Source organism: Sceloporus undulatus, chromosome 2, assembly GCF_019175285.1.
Source record: "Sceloporus undulatus isolate JIND9_A2432 ecotype Alabama chromosome 2, SceUnd_v1.1, whole genome shotgun sequence".
In the NCBI taxonomy this organism is placed as follows: domain Eukaryota; kingdom Metazoa; phylum Chordata; class Lepidosauria; order Squamata; family Phrynosomatidae; genus Sceloporus; species Sceloporus undulatus.
Window position 1 is genome coordinate 18009253 of NC_056523.1, and position 18044 is coordinate 18027296.

At 43.2% G+C, this 18044-nt stretch overlaps 1 protein-coding gene across 2 annotated transcripts in view; it reads left to right on the plus strand.

Moving 5' to 3' along the window:
* The window catches only part of MDC1 (mediator of DNA damage checkpoint 1), a 34256-nt gene extending 17839 nt beyond the window's left edge, over positions 1-16417 (plus strand). The window contains exons 5-14 of one of the 2 annotated variants that reach the window (XM_042452749.1): positions 76-171; positions 2541-2621; positions 4447-4899; positions 6114-6172; positions 6422-6940; positions 8685-8813; positions 10752-10934; positions 14025-14153; positions 14941-15051; positions 16070-16417. In XM_042452749.1, the coding sequence (XP_042308683.1) occupies positions 76-171; positions 2541-2621; positions 4447-4899; positions 6114-6172; positions 6422-6940; positions 8685-8813; positions 10752-10934; positions 14025-14153; positions 14941-15051; positions 16070-16330 (2021 nt within the window). In that variant the 3' untranslated portion in view covers positions 16331-16417. Of the gene's footprint in view, positions 1-75; positions 172-2540; positions 2622-4446; positions 4900-6113; positions 6173-6421; positions 6992-8684; positions 8814-10751; positions 10935-14024; positions 14154-14940; positions 15052-16069 lie in introns of both variants that reach the window. The other variant, XM_042452748.1, reaches the window with a different exon arrangement.
* The last annotated feature ends 1627 nt before the right edge of the window (positions 16418-18044 follow it).

Below are 18044 nucleotides of genomic sequence, written 5' to 3' on the forward strand. Positions count from 1 at the left end.
GATCATTAGAAATAAGGTCCATTTGTCTGTTATTATTAACCTTTTATAAAGCGCTGTTCTATTTTTCTTCCCCAGATGATCCTGACCTGGCTTTCCAGACAACACAGTATTTTCTGTCTTCTGAGCCCTCGTCTCCCAGTACTGAAATGCCAGGAGATACCGCAGCAGCAGGTGAGGAATGTTGCAGGACTTCTCGATCTACCCAAAAAGAAGTGTTGTCTACTGGGATGAAGTTAGTAGGAACTGAGATTCCATAATTCCTAGGCTTCCTGAGAGAAGATTGACATACCAAATGCCAGGCTAAGAGCGGCAGCTTCTAGGGCCTTTACAGGCACCATTTTGCTTCTGTGAGTTTAGTTGTTTCAAAGCACTAGCCTCATCTAATATCAGTGATACCACATGTCCCAGTCTATGAATGAGGAAAGTGTGGTCTGTAGTTGCATTTGTTCCCCTAAGGCTGTTCTTGCATGGAGGCTAGTTCACTCTAGTTCCCCACAAACCTTACTCTGGCCAGCAAGCCCAATTACCTTTGTTTTTCTCTGTAGTCATGCTCAAAATGTTGTTCGTTGTTAACTGCCCTCAAGTTGGCCCCACTTCATGGTGTCCCCGTGGATGAGACATCTCCAAGACCACATATCCTTCATTACTTTGCTTAAGTACTGCAGATTCAGGTCCATGACCTCCCTAACTGAGTCTAGTCATCTGGCATGTGGTCTTCCTCTCTTTCTACCTTTTATTTTTCCCAGAAGCATTGTCTTTTCTAAAGAGTCATACCTTTTCATGATGTGGCCAAAGTATGACAGCTTCAATTTCATCATCTTGGCTTCCAGGGAGAGTTCAGGCTTGATCTGTTCAAGGATGCATTAGTTTGTCTTTATGGCCATCCACAATATCCTTAGCACTTGTCTCCAGCACCACATCTCCATTGAGTTGATTTTCTTCCTATCCATTTTTTTCACTGTCCAGCGATGACATCTATACATAGAGATAAGTGAATACATAATGAATATAATGACTTGGACGATTCTAACTTTAGTGTTCAGTTGTATATCTTTACATTTTACGCTCTTGTTATTGTGTCACTTCTGGTAGCCATTTTGAGAGGTGTTAGAGAGGACAATGGAGGCATATGAGAAGAGGTAGGGTTCTGGGGGTTTATGGCTGGGATCAGGGTATTTTCATGAGTTTTCTTGCATTGCAAGTTGTTCTGCATAGTTCAGAAGCAAACATTGTGAGAAAAACCTGCCTTTTAAAAAAATAAGAGGAGTGTTAGCAGGGTATGAAGGATCTGTGGCAGGGCCTTTAGGCATCACAAATGTGTGGTTCAGGGGCCACATGTGATGCTTGCCCTACCAAGACAATTTCGCCATATCCTTTCTAAGACATATTAGGTCCAGGAGAGGCCAGTTGTTGTAGAAGGAAGTCAATTGGAAGTTGATTTTCTGTTACAGAGCTCAATGTGAATGGGTGTGTGTTTGTGTGGAAATATGGCAAAAGGCCCCCATGTTCCCAGGGGATATTGGAGGCCATTTGGGGCCACCGCCACCACCTCCCACACACAATTTTCAGATTCTGAGGGTGGTGCAGGAATTTCCTTTGAAGGTTCCATGGGCAATGCAACCCACCCCCAATCCTAATACTTGTCCAACACTGTCCTAGTGTAATTGTGCTTTTCGACTGTAAGCTGCTCTGAGTCCCAATTTGGGAAAAGGCAGGATACAAATAAATATTACCCAGTGCATTTTTAGCTCAATGGGAATTGTGTCTCTGAAGTGCCATTTCAGCACTCTAACCGGTACACTAATTCTTATGTGGGAGAAAAGCAAGGCAGAATCCTCCAAGTAAAAGAAAAGAAAAGATTCTAGCTGGAGGGGTAGGGAGAGATCAGATTATGTAAAATGGGAAAACAAGAGAAAAGTGGAAGATTGGATTGCCTCCAGGACTGGAGATGTCACCAGTTGTTTCTGTTGTGCTCTTATCCTGCTTAGGGGCTTCCCAGAGGGACCTGGTTGGAACAGAAGCCTAGACTAGATAGGCTGTAGTTTAGTGTTAGGAATGTTCTGCTTACGTTAATAAGTGTCCACCTACAAAGGTATTTGCATTTCTTGAGGTGGACTTGATCATGATATCTAGCTGTTCACAACAGGTCCCTTTGCATACTATATATTTATAGTGCCATGATTCCACTTTTACTACTATAGCTACAGTTTGCAGAATCCTGGGGTTTGTAGTTTTGGGAAGCACTAGATCTCTCTGTTTGGGAATTCTAAGTATTTCCCCCTAAACTGCAAATCCTAGGTTCCCAGAGGGTGTTGCCAAGACAGTTAAAATGGAATCATAGCACTTATAAATGTGTGGTGTGCAAGGGAACTAGGAGTTCAGTGCCAAGGGTTGCAGTTTTTAATGCTTTCAGCTCCCTCTTTCAACTCTATAAATGTTGATGCTGCCCCACTATGCAGCCACAAACTGGTTCTTTCTGATACAGTTTTCATCGGAGATTAACACAATTCCTGTCTTTTCTTTTTTCACCACCATGCCAGTTTCCAGTGGCAACTTGGAAGAGGAGCCCACTCAGGACTTCAGATCCCCCACTGTTCCAGCCAGACTCCTACATGGGAAAGGTACTGTATGTTCATTTGGGACCTGTTTGCTTGACAGCTTCTTCTGTAATTCAGCTGGAACTCTGGTGCTATCCATGATTTGTTATTTGGACTAACAGGGATTGATACACTCTGGTCTGTAATTCAAAGATCTAGCAGTGTTAGTCTGGAATATCAGTATGCAAAAGGATCTAAATTTGAGACTAACTTTGTGAAATAAGTTACAGCACACCATGCATCTGAGGAAGTAGACCAAGTCTGCGAAGATTTACATTACAACTTCTGTCGCACAATTAGTCTCAGAGGTGCTGCAAGATCCCTTTGCAGTCTGGTTTGGGATTACCTAGAATTTCTCATGGAATTCTTGCACTGAATCCATCTGAACAGGTTTTCATTCAGTTTATGTTTGTTAAAATATTTTAACGTGCTCTCTTGTACCATATCTTAGGGTGGGTGACAATGAGTATCATTACTGTAAAAATAATTTAAAACTGTTTATAGGCTGAGTATCCATTATCCGAAATGCTTGGGAACAAAAGTGTTTTGAATTTCAGATCATTTCAAATTTTGGAATATTTATATATTCATAAAGAGATATCTTGGAGATGAGACCCAAGTCTAAAGACGAAATTTATTTATGTTTCATATACACCATATATACATAGCCTGACAGTAATTTTATACAGATGGCCATTCAGTCTCTGTTTAAAGATCTCCAAAGGAGGAGACTCCACCACTGTCAAACAGCTCTTACTGTTAGGAAACATTCTCCTAATGTTGAGGAGAAATCTATTTTTCTGTAGCTAGCATCCATTGTTCTGTGTTCTACTCTGGGTAGCAGCAGAAAACAAGCTTGCTCCATTCTCAATGTGACACCCCTTCAAATGCTTAAACAGGGTTATCATATCACCTCTTAACTGTCTCTTCTCCAGGCTAAACATACCCAGTTCCCTAAGTCTCTCCCCGTATGATATGGTTTCTGGGCCCTTCATCATTTTGGTGGCCCTCCTCTGGACACACTCCAACTTGTCAACATCCTTTTTGAACTGTGGTGCCCAGAACTGGAGACAGTATTCCATCACTGATTTTAGAACAATGGGCTAAGTCCCTCGGCTTTCCTTGGACTGCTACTTCCATTCCTTTATTCTTTTATCCCCAGCTGCATGCAGTCAGAGAACCTCTCTGTTTCCCTCTTTTGTGCCATGATAGTAGATGTGATTAAAGAAGGAAGTATACTGTCAGTGGGCAACCTGTGGCCCTCCAAATCAGAGCTTAGAAACAGCCAGACAAATCTGAAAATATCTAAATCCCCAGTCAGAATGGCTGGAATGATGGGAGGGTGCCTGGTTTGGGTCTGGCCCATTGTGAACATATCTGAATTACACAGTTGTAGTGGTTTGGTACTACTGTGCTTTAATTGTCATGGCTGCATTCTACAGAACCCTGGGATTTATAGCTTGCCAATAAACTTAAATTTCTTTCTCCTGGAGAGTTGTGATCAGCTCTGCCGCAAGCTCTCCAGCAGAGATTTCAAAGAACCTCAGCATCTTCTAGAACGGGGCAGTGGCAGTTAAAGTAGTATCCAACTGTTGTAAATATTATGTACTGTAGTGCAAATGTGCTCCATGTCCACCTTGATTAGCAGAAACTATCCAGGCTTTTTCAATCTTTTTCTCTTCTCTTTTAATTGGAGATGCTCAGGTTTGAACCCGACATAGTCTCCATGCAGACCATGTGCTCTTTTTTCTGAGCTGTCACCCTATTAGTAGGGCAACAGTTTGAGGAAAGAGGCAGGCTGAGGTAAGTGTGAAGCTCTTCGGAACTGAATCTTCTTTTCTCCATACAGAGCACAAGTCCCCATTCAAAGAGGAGGACTCAGATCCAGATGCTTACACATTGGAAGCCACTCAGCTATTCTGTAGTGAGCCTGGGCCTTGGCAACTCTCAGAAGAACCCACACAAGCCTTTGTTGTCAAAGAGGAAGGGCACTCTGAGCAGACTACGCAGGCTGTGGTTAAAGTTTCAACCACTACGGGGCAGCAGGCCACCAGTTCCTCCAGGGACAGCACTCAACCCATAGGACTGCCCTTTTCTCAGCCTGTCTCCCAGACAGCAGTGGATAAAGGGGCAGAGGAATTCAAGAAGGAAGAGGAAACACGGTCAGTTCAACCAGTGCAAAGTCTTACTGTGGGCAGCAGCCAACCCTTGACATTGCAGGAAGTGAAGAGGGAACAAGTGTGTACAGCAATTCCTGAAGGTGGAAGCATCACAGGACCATCACAGACACAAAGTGAGGCAGGTGAGCCATGGGGGTGCGGACCACATGGTTGTCTAGCAGTTGCACACTTGTCTGTGACATAGAGACATGTAGGAATGTAAGCATGACAGCCAGTGTGATGCTGGGATTTGAGTGTTGGACTGGTACTTGGGAAATCCAGGGTCAAGTCTTCACTCACAGAAGAAGCTGGAGACTCCTCTCAAGGTGTTCATTTGATGAATGTTTTTGTTTTATGCACAAATGCTCTTCTTCTCTTGCCTCATTGGGGAAGAGGCCATCCCTCTCCCTTCCTAGGACAGGGAAGGCTGTTGAAAACTGGGCAGAGAAGGCATTTGGAGTGTTTTCACCTCTCTTTTTCTCCTGGATAAAAGATGTTCTAGTTGTTCCATTTTAGGGTTTCTCTCTCTCAAGAACAGCTAGAGTGTTGGTAGAGCACTAGCTGTTTTACTGTGTAGTCTAGGAAGAGTCAGGAGACATGGATGATGATGATAATGATGATGATGATGATGATGATGATGATACCTGGCTGTGTTTGCAGTCAGATTTTTCATGCTAACCATTTGACATCTCAGTGTGGGATTTGATACTTGTCTGTCACAGCACTTTCCTGCAAACACAGGGGAACAGGGATAGTGCCCAAAGTGATCTCTGCTAAGTCAGATAGCAGATTGGGTGTGGGATGGATAAATGGGGCTAAAAAGGACAACAAATTCTAAATCACAAATTGGAAAAATAATTACAACAGCTCTGAGAATTCCTCAGCCATTATGGCCATCTTTCCTGGATAGGGAAAGTTCTGATTGTTGTAGTGCACAACAGTAACTATTCCAAGCTCTGGTCTAAACCCCAATTTTGTTTGAGTTCTCAATAATCAATAAGCTTGAGAGACTTGATTCCATGAGTCCTCTGAGAGCAAGATTTAGTCTGACTCCCTCTGTGTTTCACTCCAACCTGCATCAGCCATGGCTAATGAGGAGGGCAGTTGTACTCTTTCACATCTGGACAATAGGCAGACAGATGGGTTGGGGGGGAGCAGTTTTAATGGATTCCTGTGAAATTCAGGAAATGCAGTTATTGTTTCCCAAATAGGTTATGGGGAAGGGAATGAAAGAAGAGGCATGTGTGTGGTGTTGTGTGTGTCTGTCTCTTTCTGACATTCTTTCCATTGATTGGGGTTGCCTCAGTGGCAGAAACACAAGTTGCATCCTTCACTGCAAGCTGTTACTTTTTTGTAGATGGTGAGCTGGAAGAAAGAAGTTCAGTACCTGTGAGAGAAGCAAGAGATATTGAACAGGTGAGCATGATATTGGTCTTAACTTTGTGAGAATGGCCTGTAGCATCCCACTCCTATTCTGGTGGGAAACTGAAAGTTCTGCCTTCCCTAGATTTCTCTTTTATCCCAGGAGTGGGACAAGTGTAGCCTGAGGGTTCCTTGAGCTCATTTTTCAAGACCCCCTATCAGTCCTCTTGAGACTTTCTTTAAGAATGAGTTCAGTCCTTGGGCTAAAAGAGATGTCCTGCTATCATCTTACCTATATTACAGGTGCCAGAGCATTCGGAAGAAGATCCCTCTCCACTGAAGACCTCTGCCTCTGGGAAGCAATACAATCTGCGCTGCTTTTCTGCTGCTTCTCCAGCTCCTGTTCCACAAGGACGAAGCCTCCGCCATCGTGGCCATGTGGAGTCTGGCAACACAGAAAGATCTGAAGAACCAGCAGCCCCTGTCTCCAGACGCAGGGGATTGCGACAACTCAGCAATGCAGCACTGCACATGGGAGAGCTGGAGGGAAAAACGGAACAGTCCAAAGAAGAGGAAGTGAGCCCTCATAAGAAGCTGAAGAATGGAGCACCAGCAATAGCTACACGGCAGGGCCGAGCCAGGTACTTACAAAGGGAAGCTGTGGCCACAGACAAGCTGAAAGGAGAAATGGAAGCGACTGCAGGCAGCCCAGGAACCAGAGAGCTGACAAGGCAGGAGAAACAGAGAACTGCAACACAATCTGTGGAAGAACAGCAGCCAGAACTCCCTCGAACCCGGTCCAAAAGATGGTCAAATTCTTCAGTGAGCACGCCAAGCCCAAAGGGTACTGGGAAATCTGTCAGACCTGGGCAGGTGGGTGGCAGAAGTAGTGAAAAGAAAACTTGACTCCTGAGAATTAAGAACAACTGTACAATGGATTCCTTTTTCAGAAAAAAAGGCATATAATAATAATAATAATAATTTGTTTTATTTATATACCGCTATTCCAAAGATCATAGCGGTGAACAGCAAGTAAGCTAATTAGCAAGTAAGCTAATTTGCCCCCCAACAGACTGGGTACTCATTTTAGCGACCTTGGAAGGATGCAAGCCTGAGTCGAGCTTGGGCCCTTTTGCTGGTCTTGAACTCGCAACCTTGTGGTTTCGAGTGAATGGCTGCAGTACAGGCATTTACCCACTGCGCCACCAGGGCTCCTATGTGCTCATCTCCCTTGCTCTTACAATTTACTTTCATTCCTCATGCTTATTGCCTTTGTTGTTGCATTGTAGCAGTTATGAACCATGAGTATACCAGGCATCTATAGACAATTTCCAATTGCTCACCCTCAGATGGCATCCATCAGAACATGGGCAATGGTCAGCTGGTGAACTTCATGACCATTCTACTCAGTAGCCAGCCCAAATCTGTAGTAAGCTTCCAGGAAAGAAAGAAAAAGTTGTAGCTAGTGGGCACAAATATGGTACTAGTTTCTGGCATGTTAGGGAGGAAATATGGCTGGTCTTTCTATCTCAGACGGCCTGAGGTATGAAACAGACATTGGGCGAAAATGTTGGGTATGTTATTTCTTGCCAAGAAGCCCATTTGACAAACTATGAGGCTACTAGGTAAAGTGGAAGGAGGTAAGAAAAGAGGAAATCCATATTACAGATAGATAGATTCAGTGAAGGAAGTCATGAAGAATTTGCAGGACCTGAACAGGGATTTCATGATCAGGATTCACTGCAGTCTCCCATACTTAGGACCACTATAAACTAGAGTTGACTTGATAGCTATTAATTATAAGAACTGCATTAGTCACCTTGTTCCATTGTTGAAAATGAGACAAAACATGTAGTGTTAATGGCTTGCAAAAAACATAAGTTGTTCTTGGAGGAAAACTGCCTCTCCGTTGTGTGGCAAGCTGGCATGGTGTAATAAAGCAACCTGTAAGGTGAGTCTAAATTGATGTAGGCGGCTCTTGGTAGCTTTCTGTAACCAGGAGGCAGTATGCCAGAGGGAGAGGCTTGGTATCCAAAAGACCAGCTAAGTCTGTGAGTCTTTCCATTATTAATGCAAACTAGTGCATGTTTTGTTTGGAGCTTGGAAGAGGTACTTTTTGGGTTGGAAGTTCTTTGGACTGTAATTAGTTGTCATTTACATTTCCCAAAATGTAAATAATTTAAGTTTTAGCTGTTTCTGTTTAATATAGTGGCCATCTGTATCCACGGATCCTGCATCCAGAGGTCCACCATCCATGGCTTGAATATATATCCAAAAAACAAAGCTTGATTTTGCCATTTTGTGTAAGGGACACCATTTTACAGCACCAATATATATAATGGGTCTTGCCACAGATTTTAGCATCCACAGGGGGTCCTGGAATCAAACTTCTGCAGATACCAAGGGCCCACTATTCAAATCACATTTATTGTTTTAATTTTGTTTTAAACCATTTACATTGCTTTTAACTGTATGCTGTCCTGAGATCCCACGATATAAGGCAGGTCACAGGATTCAAAGATGTTTCATTTTCTAAGCTCTGGAACATATTTCCTCTTTCCCCCAGGACTCCCCAGCACAATCCACACCATCTTCGGGAAGGAGGCTACGGAGTCAGAGCACAGAGAGCAAACCGGTGGAAATGAGATACCCGCCTCGGAACCAATCCCAGGCCTCCAGTGTTCATGCTCCAAAGGTATCATGTGCATGCATTGGGTTGTTAGGAGGAACTGAAGCTGTTCTGATGAAATTGAACTCTTGAGAAGTCCTGCCTCTTGGATTTTGGATTCCAAGGCATAGGTCAGCCTTAGATTGAAACATTGGTAGCCCCAGGCAGTCTGACATTGTGGGGGGAGGGGGGATTGAGTGAGCAACCTAGCAAAGAAGTGTGATAATGGGCCATTCCATTATCTGAACAGCAGATAACCTTCGTTTTAGACAACAAATGGTTAAATGAGGTGAAGAAGCTAGATTACATTTAGTGAGGCTCAGTGTCACAGAGAAGAGGTAGTGATGGCACAATGAAATGAACAGTTAGGCAGGAATGCAAAACTCTTCTGAGATGTTACTCAGCAGAGGTTATAAAAAGCCTGAGAAAGGACCAGAAGTGGACTCTAGGGGACTCTAAGACACTCAGACAAAGGGAGCTTGGGGACAGAGCCTCCTGTCACACCCCTGGGGAAGGTGGTTGAGACTTGACAAAGACTCCCAGCTATCCTATGAACATCAAGAACTACAAATATATTCTGATCTTTGAGTAGACTAGGAAAAGTTTTTAGCTAGTCATATCAGGGGCTTTTATTACTGTTCCTGGCTTGGCTGAATGATCTCATCTGTCTGTAATTTGTAACTTCTAGTCTGGTTCCTGAGGCAAAGATGGTCCTTCATTTAAAAAAAAATAACCTTTTGCTATGGAGCTTTCTTACTTGGAATACTTTTTAAAGGAAAAGGTTTTATTGTAGCTCTCACACTGCTATTTCATGTACCTTTGCTTGGTCTGGTCCTATCACCAAACTTGGAGGAAGGACAGAAGCATCTCCACAGCATCAAGAGATGGGAAGTGTCAGTGGAGTCTCAACAATGTTCTGTTGGAGTTCAAATCAGCGGGTGTGGCGGGTAGGATAGGTGCTCTCTGGAGGTCTCATTCTGCTCAACAGGAACAGGACCTTAGGAATGTTACAAGGAAGGATGGAACCCAGCATAGAAATCAAGTGGGCAGCTAAAAGAAAGAAGGCTCCTCCTCTGCATCCAGCACTGAAAAGCAGCAAGCTGCTGACTGCAGAAGAAACCAACCTTCTCTGCCACTGGGCTTATTTTTTTAAAAATGAGTTTTTTGCAGACTAGTAATTTTTGTGGGTTCACATTTCCAAAGCTGCTATGGAACTGAGTGCTGAAATGGATATTTGTACAAATTGGGCATGCTTTCTTGTTCTGCTCCTTGCGGTGACTGACCCTTTGATCTGTCTGGGAGGTGTCCTACCAGTTTGCTCTGGAACTGACTCCAGGCAAAATGAAAATATGGAGCTAGAATATAACTGCCAGAATCTCCCAGCTGGCATGACCAGTGATCATGCTGGCTGAAGATTTGAGGAGTTGTGATTCCAAAAAGTAACTTCTGAGTTGTGGTCGGAAATAGTTGGGAAAGGAATTAGAGTAGTCATTTTTTAAGGCCTCTCAGTTAAAATAGGGTAGAAAATGCAGGTCGCATTCCAGGGAAGGCTAGGATTTTGAAGTAAGTGGTGCCTTTGTCCTCTGACTAGCTCAAATGCCAAAGTGAACTGGATATCCTCTCCACTAACACCACAAGAGGAGTATTGCTGATCCACATTGGTTTTATGATTTAGAAAGAATGGTGCCAAAGAATGGGTTCCCAAAAGAATTTAATAAAAAGCCATGTTTTCACTTGGTGTTGGAATTACAACAGCATTGGCACCAGCTGGGCCTATAAGTGGGGTGCCACAGCAAAGAAGGCCCTCTCCTGTGCCCTCCCGTAATGTATTGCCTCTAGTGGTGAGGCACGAAGGTGACCTCTCCAATATATCTCAATTCTCAGGCAATGGAAAAGGTTAGCTGAGGACTGTGCTTTTGAAGTACTATGTAATTTACTGTGTGACTTTCTCTCTTCCTCTTCCAGGTACTGTTCACAGGAGTAATTGATGAAGAAGGAGAGCGGGTAGTGACGGAGCTGGGTGGTTCCCTGGCTGAATCTGTCTTTGACTGCACCCACCTTGTGACAGACCGTGTGCGTCGCACGGTTAAGTTCTTGTGTGCCTTGGCTCAAGGCATCCCCATTGTTACACTGGACTGGCTGGAGAAGGTAAGCTGCTGCCTTATGCCATGCTGTATTCCATACATTGTTTGACTTCAGCTCCCAGCAGCCATAGCCAGAATCGCCAGTAGGGAGAGATCATGGAAACTACAATCCAAAAACCTCTAGGGCCTCTTGTTCTCCAGCCCTATTTTAGGACAGGAGTCTGCTACTCTACTATTCTCAGAATGAGGGTAGTAGATTTTAAGAGCTAAGTGACTATAGCCTACCCAGAAGGGAAATAATGTGCTGTAGCCAGAACTCTATAGTTTTGGATCATGTTTTAGTTTTAATATTTAGAAACCACCTCTATTCACAGAGGATCCCAGGGTGATATACAAAGTGTTATGAAAAGAAAAATACTATATAGCTACCATAAATTACAAAGTAAGCATGAAACCAATTATAACAATAAACAAAGCAATGCAATTACTTCTTAAATATTTACATTTGTTTTGTAACAAGTTGTTTCAAATTGTTTCTGACTTATGATGCCCTTCGTTTTCTTGGTAAGATTTGTTCAGAGAGAGTTTACCTTTGCCTTCCTCTAAGTCTGAGAGAGTGTGACTTGCCCAGGGTCACCCAGTGGGTTTCTGTGACTGAGAGAGGATTTGAACCCTTGTCTCCAGAGTCATAGTCCAATGCTCAAACCACTAACCATGCTGCCTGGGGTGTAATTGTTTTGGCTTCAAAAAGAGAACAAGATTTGCACCACTGATACGGTCCTTCCAACACAATCAGGGCATTGCTTACAAGTCCAGAGAGATGAGACACAACCAGCTGCAAGGAAGGTGGGATCAAGATGTTGGCCACCTTCTAATTTAAAATTTGGCAGTGATGCTGAAGAGCCAGATACTATAGGTGGCCTGCGTATTACATGGGGTGTCTGTTCTGGAACCATTTGTGTAACACAGGCCCCATACAGACAGGCCAAAATAAAGCTGTTTCGGGTCACTTTGGAGGTATGCTGTTTAAATGATGCATGAGTCCTAAGAGGCCAGAAGCCAAGCCAAAGCCACGCTCCAGTCCAAAGGACTGAAGCATGGCTTTGGCATGGCTTCCGGACTCTTAGGACACATGCATCATTTAAACAGCATACCTCCAGAGTGACCCGAAGCAGCTTTATTTTGGCCTGTCTGTACAGGCCCACTATTTTCATGCATACTCTGCAACCTTATTTCCCTTAGCTGAAATGAACAACAAAGTGTTCTCTAGGGATTTTCTAGGTCTTCCAGCACAGTTCTGTGGCAGGATACAGACCGCCCAAAAAGCTCGGTCTGCCGCCCCCTCCTTTTCTGCCAGCAGGAAGCCCCAGCAGATAAACCATGCGGCTTCCCGCCAGCGGAAAAAGAACCTGGAAAAAGCGGACAAATGGTGCCCTCGTGATGTCGCAGGCACTACATGACGTGCGGACGCTATGAGTCTGTCATGTCGTAATGGCGGCACCCATGTACACAGGGCGCCACCATTTTGCCACTGTTAGTACGTACTAGGCTAACCCTATTTTTTTCTGATGTGTGAAATTGAACTCATATCATATGAACTCACGCATTATGTGGATTGACTGTGTATGTTCTATAGATCAGAAATGTCCCTAGGACAATTGTTACATAATGGGTAGTCAGCTCCAGATGTTTTGGGACTCCCATAATTCCTCACCATTGGCTATCCTGACTACAACTGATGGGAGTTGTAGGCCAAGATATTTGGAGGACCATAGCTTCCCACCACTATTGTACATAAAACCTAAGATGGTGGACACATTGGGCTATGTAGGTGTGTTTCTCAGTAGGTAATCCAAAGAAGAACTGGGCTATAAAGTACTTCCTAGTGACACAGTTGGCAACATGGAGCACACAAGTTGGCATAACTGAATTGATGGAGTGGACTTGGAGGTCAATGGAGGAGTAGAAGGTTTATATGTAGGAGAGCCCCTAATAACTCTAGTTTAAAAGATCTTAAATAGTTCAGCTGAAAAAGACTTTTGTGCTTGAGCACCTCTAGCATCCACAATGCTGAGCTCATTTTTTAAAGTTACATTTATATTCTACCTTTCTTTTGTTTGGCTTAAGAGGGCAGACATAGCTTGCCTACTCACTTTGTCCTCTTGACAGTTTCTATGAGGTAATATACTGAAGGCTGTGGTCTGCTTTTTGAGGTCCTTATTTAGGAGACTGATTTAAAAGAAAAAAACTGAGTAGATTTTGTTGTAGAACTTCCGTCTAAAAGTGGGAAAGTGGTTGAGTCAAGATATTGTAAGCTGCTTTGAGTCTCATTAAATCAAATAAATAATTATTAATCCTTTCCTCGTAAAGAAGTTACAAAATTAATTAAAATAGCTAGTTGTATTAACATTTCCAGTTCCAAGCATTTTGATAAGGGAGAATCAACCGGTATAAGAGAACCAGAAGAACTTGGGCAGAGATCATAATAGTCTGGAAAAGATTTTCTAGATGCAATCTTTCAAAATGGCTGCTGCCAATTTTTAAAAGTATTATTATTTTTTAATTAAAAGTGTTTGCTATTTGTACTGTTCTTACTATCCTCTTTAGTATTTGTCCAATTCTGTCATATTACTTGATTAATCTCGCTTCAATGAATTAACACATACTGTCATTTTTAATCTGTAGATCCAATAATTGACATTCCCCTCACATCTTAATCAGGTATCCCATTATGTATTCCCATGTATTTACAAAATCTTGCTTGAAAGCAGAAATATTTTGGATTTCAGAGGGTTTTTTTGGATTTTGGAATATGTGTATATAATATTGAGATACCTTAGAGATGGGACCCATGTCTAAAGATGGAATTCCAGACACGGGAGACTCAACCTGTAATACAGTGTCACCTACAGAGTTCAAGTTTCAGCAGGGCCATGAAAGTGCGGACCTCCCATATTCCTGTCTGATACTCCAACCACTAAACAATATTGGTTCTTACAAGACAGATCCTTGGGCCGACACTTTTAAGGTGATTCGTTTCTCTATCTGTCTGGTTTTTGTTGATTGGCTGAAGAGCACAGGCTCCTCCTCTTGCGAATGAGTGGTCTTTCATCCATTTTTTGCCTCCTTATATCCTATTCCTCTCCCTTCACAGAGTAGGCAGAATTCCTTCTTCCTGGCACCCAATAGTTTCCTTGTTCGTGATCCTGAGCAGGAGAAGAATTTCCAGTTCAGCCTCACCACATCACTAAGGATAGCACAGCAGGAAGGGGGCCTGTTCCAGGTAAGGTCATAATCTGCCTTTTTCACTAGGCTGTTGTGGTCTGCCCAAGAAACACTTCCAGTCAGTGGAGCTGCCAGGATCCAAAATAGTGGCTCCTGTTTCAATTTCTCCCTTATTAGCAACTATTAAAAGAGGTTGGGATACCGCAGGTCTAGGGCCATATATGGTTGACCACCTCTTCTTCAGACCATCATTTTACAATAGCTCAGTTTTTGTGTGGGTTTTCCATCCTTCTAGAAGGTCTTGAGACTTAGTTACAGGCAGTGAGGGCTTCAGGCTAGCATTTTTGGTCCAACCTTTTAGCTTTGTCCCTGTGACCATAATCCTGCTCAGGAACCTCCTCACTGAAATCTCACCTGCAGGTTGCTCACCCTTGTGTTAAAGGACATAAATGGGTATTCCTAGCCTTCAGGCTGAGAACTGTAATATCCTGGGTTGTGTTGATCAACACTCTGTTCTATTAGGGGTTCGCTTGGTAGCCTTGGTATTTCAAATCAATAGGGGATGGGAAAAAATGAGCTGCTCCTGAAATCAGGGGATCTTCATACTACATGGATGTTAACAAACCCTGTGGCATTAGCAGTATTATAGTCACCAACTTCACTGTATGTTCCATGCCATACAGATGTGCTCTCCTTGGTGAGGGGTGAATTATAGTCCATAAGACAGGGACTTGGGTTCACCAGTTTTTGATCCTTACCTGTATCATTTCTTGCTATGATTTGGTGCGCAAACATACATACCATGCCAGTAAGCCACACTATGGATCTGTCTCCTTTCCTTCCAGGGCTATGAGATACATGTCACACCTAATGTCAAGCCAGAGCCTGAGCACATGAGAGATATTGTTAAATGCAGTGGTGGGACGTTCTTACCCAGAATGCCTCGAGCCTACAAGGTGAGCAAGTGAAAGTGTACTTTTACCAGTGTGGTGGTGGTTTTTGTTGCATCCCTTCAAGTACAGTCTGCTCTCCCCATATGCAGGGGATCCGTTCCGGACGCCCCCGTGTATGGGGAAAAGAATGTATGCTGAAGTCCCATAGAAAATAATGGGGCATGTGCTTGCGTTAGCGCGTGCTCTTGGCGGCACAGGTACACGCCCCATTACTTTTGCCGGGGCTTGCTTTCCACATAATCTCAAAGTCATGGAAGGCAAGCCCGCCTATGGGGAGGGCTGACTGTAATTCCCAATTTATGGCAACTCTATCATGGGTTTTCTTGGCCAGATTTGTTTAGAGGAGGTTTGCCATTGCCTTCCTCTGAGGCTGAGAGCATGTAACTTGCCCAAGGTCACCCAGTAGGTTTCATGGCCAAACAGAATCAAACTCTGTCTCCAGAGTGTTAGGTCAACATTCAAACCATTACATCATGTTGACTCTCACCAGTGATGTAATCAGGTCATTTACTCCAAGTCTCAAGTACTTGCATGATACTTTAAAGTAAAGTCTCAAGTCTGGGAGCCAATTTTAACAGAAAAAAAAGAGCTGGGGCAATTTTTCCCAGAGGGGAACAGCAAGTAAATTAAGCAATGAGATTGGGGCTGGGGTTGAGGTCTGCTTGACAGCCTGTGCTGACTGCACATCAGAGGAGCCTTCTAACGCTCTTCAAGAGGTTTAGAAGGATCCTTCTGGCTCAAGCCTATTGCCAGCAAGTCAATCACTGAAAATATGCAAGTCCTGAGTCAGACCAGCATGTCATTGGTTGCCAGGTCAAGTCCAGGTTGAGTCACTAAGGTTACTTCAGTCAGTTGACTGAAGTCTACATTACTGACTTACCTGGGGGGGGGGGCATCGGGGATTGGGTGCACTGGCAGAAAGGATTGACAAAAAAAGATGGCTGTGAATTTTGTCAGATTATATATTAATCCTTTTTTTAAAGGACACATTATAGTTTGATTGTATTTTAACCCTTTTCAGGAAAAGCGTATAGTGGTCTCATGTCCTGACGACCTGCCTCGGTGTAAGCCAGCACAAGATGCCAAAGTACCAATTGCTAATTCAGAATTTATCCTGACGGGTATATTGCAGCAGAAGATCAATTTGGAAGCCCATCGCCTGGATGAAGTGCGCACATCCTTGCCTGCCAGTCCTGTTGTTCCCATTACCAGGGCCAGCAAGAGAAGAGCTGTGGCACAAACAGCCCCCACCCCACCCACTACAGCAAAGAGACGGCACTGATCCTGACACATAGTGTGGAGATGTTGCCTTAAAAAATTGTAAATACCTTTTTTTTGTATCTCTCTCAATAAAACGGTATAAAAACGAGTTGCTGTTTTGAAACACAATATTGGGACAGAAAGGCTTCTACTCAGTACCAGGAGAAACAAAAATCTTATCAACTGAGCAAAATAATTTATTGAAGTCTTTTGAAAAGTTGTGTTTCAACTGGTTGACATTCAAATTCAATTTGTTTAGAAATCACTTTAGAAGTTGTGGCTTTCTGAAATACATTGACAGTTAATACTTACCATTCATGCCTAAAGTGAAAGGCCATCACAAATACTTTTCCTCCACTGTATCAGAGCCACCCCCCCCCCCCCCATCTTGGCATAAATGTCTATATCCTAAAGTAGCATAGTTAAACTAAATAGTTGCTATTGAAAGTGGTGGTTGCTGGACCAGAAGTCATCAGGTGCTGGTTCACAGATTTCAAGGAAAGAAAGAAAAATGCAGTTGTAGACTACAAATATATTAGTCACTGGCATATTGCCGGGAAGGGGGGGGAGTTGCCAGTTCCCCACATCAGATAGCCTGAGAAGCAGCACTTACTTAACTAGATGACCTCCTAGGGACAGAAATGCAGCACTGAATAGGGAAGGAGAGATAGTACAGAAATACCTGGCTACTCTAATTTAATTCAGCTCTTAAGGGCCACATGAACAGCATCCAAGAGGCAGAAATAATTCCAGAACCACTGGCAGTAATCTTTAATTTCTGGAGAACAGGAGGAGGCTAAATGTACCCAAATTCAAAAAAAAAAAAAAAAAAAAAAAAAAAGGGGGGGGGGGAGAAACAAGACCCAAACAATTGCTACCTAGTTAGCCTCACATCAATAATAGGAAAGATTCTAGAATATTTTATTAAACAGAGTCTGTAAGCACTTAGAAAGGAATGCCGTAATTGCAAAAAGGCAACATGGGTTTCTCAAAAGCAAGTCATTCCAGACTAATCTTATTTCTTTTTTAATATAAAATTACCAGCTTGGTAGATGAAGGGAATGCTGTGGATATATCATATTTTGATTTCAGTAATGTCTGAGAAGGTCGCCCACAATATTCTTGCAAATAAACTAGTAAAAAGCTGACTAGGCAACACTACTGTTAGGTGGAATTGTAACCGATTGACTGACCTAACCCAAAGAGTGCTCAGCAATGGCTCCTCTTCATCCTGGAGAGAAATGACCAGTGGGATGCCACAGGGTTCTGTCTTGGGCCCAGGACTATTCATCTTTATCAATGACCTCCATGATAAAATAGTGGGTGCGCTTATCGATTTTACAGAATACTCAATTAGGAGAAGTAGCAAGTACCCCAGAGAACAGGATCAGAAATCAAAATGGCCTCAACAGATTGGAGAAATGGGCCAAACCTAACAAAATGAATTTCAACAGGAGAAATGTGAGATACTTAGGGAGAAAAAAATGAAATGGACAGATAAAGGATGGGGAACACCTGGCTTGACAATACATGTGAGAAGGAAGCTGAACATGAGTTAACAGTGTGATGCAACAGGTTGAAAAGCGAATGCAATTCTTCCCTGCTCAATAGAAGTATAGTGTCTAGAACAAGGGAAATAATAAAGGTAAGAGAAAGGTAGTCCCTTGACTTGAATATCTAGTTGTAACCAACTGTAGGGGGTGGTGCTCATCTCCATTTCTAAGCCGAAGAGCCAG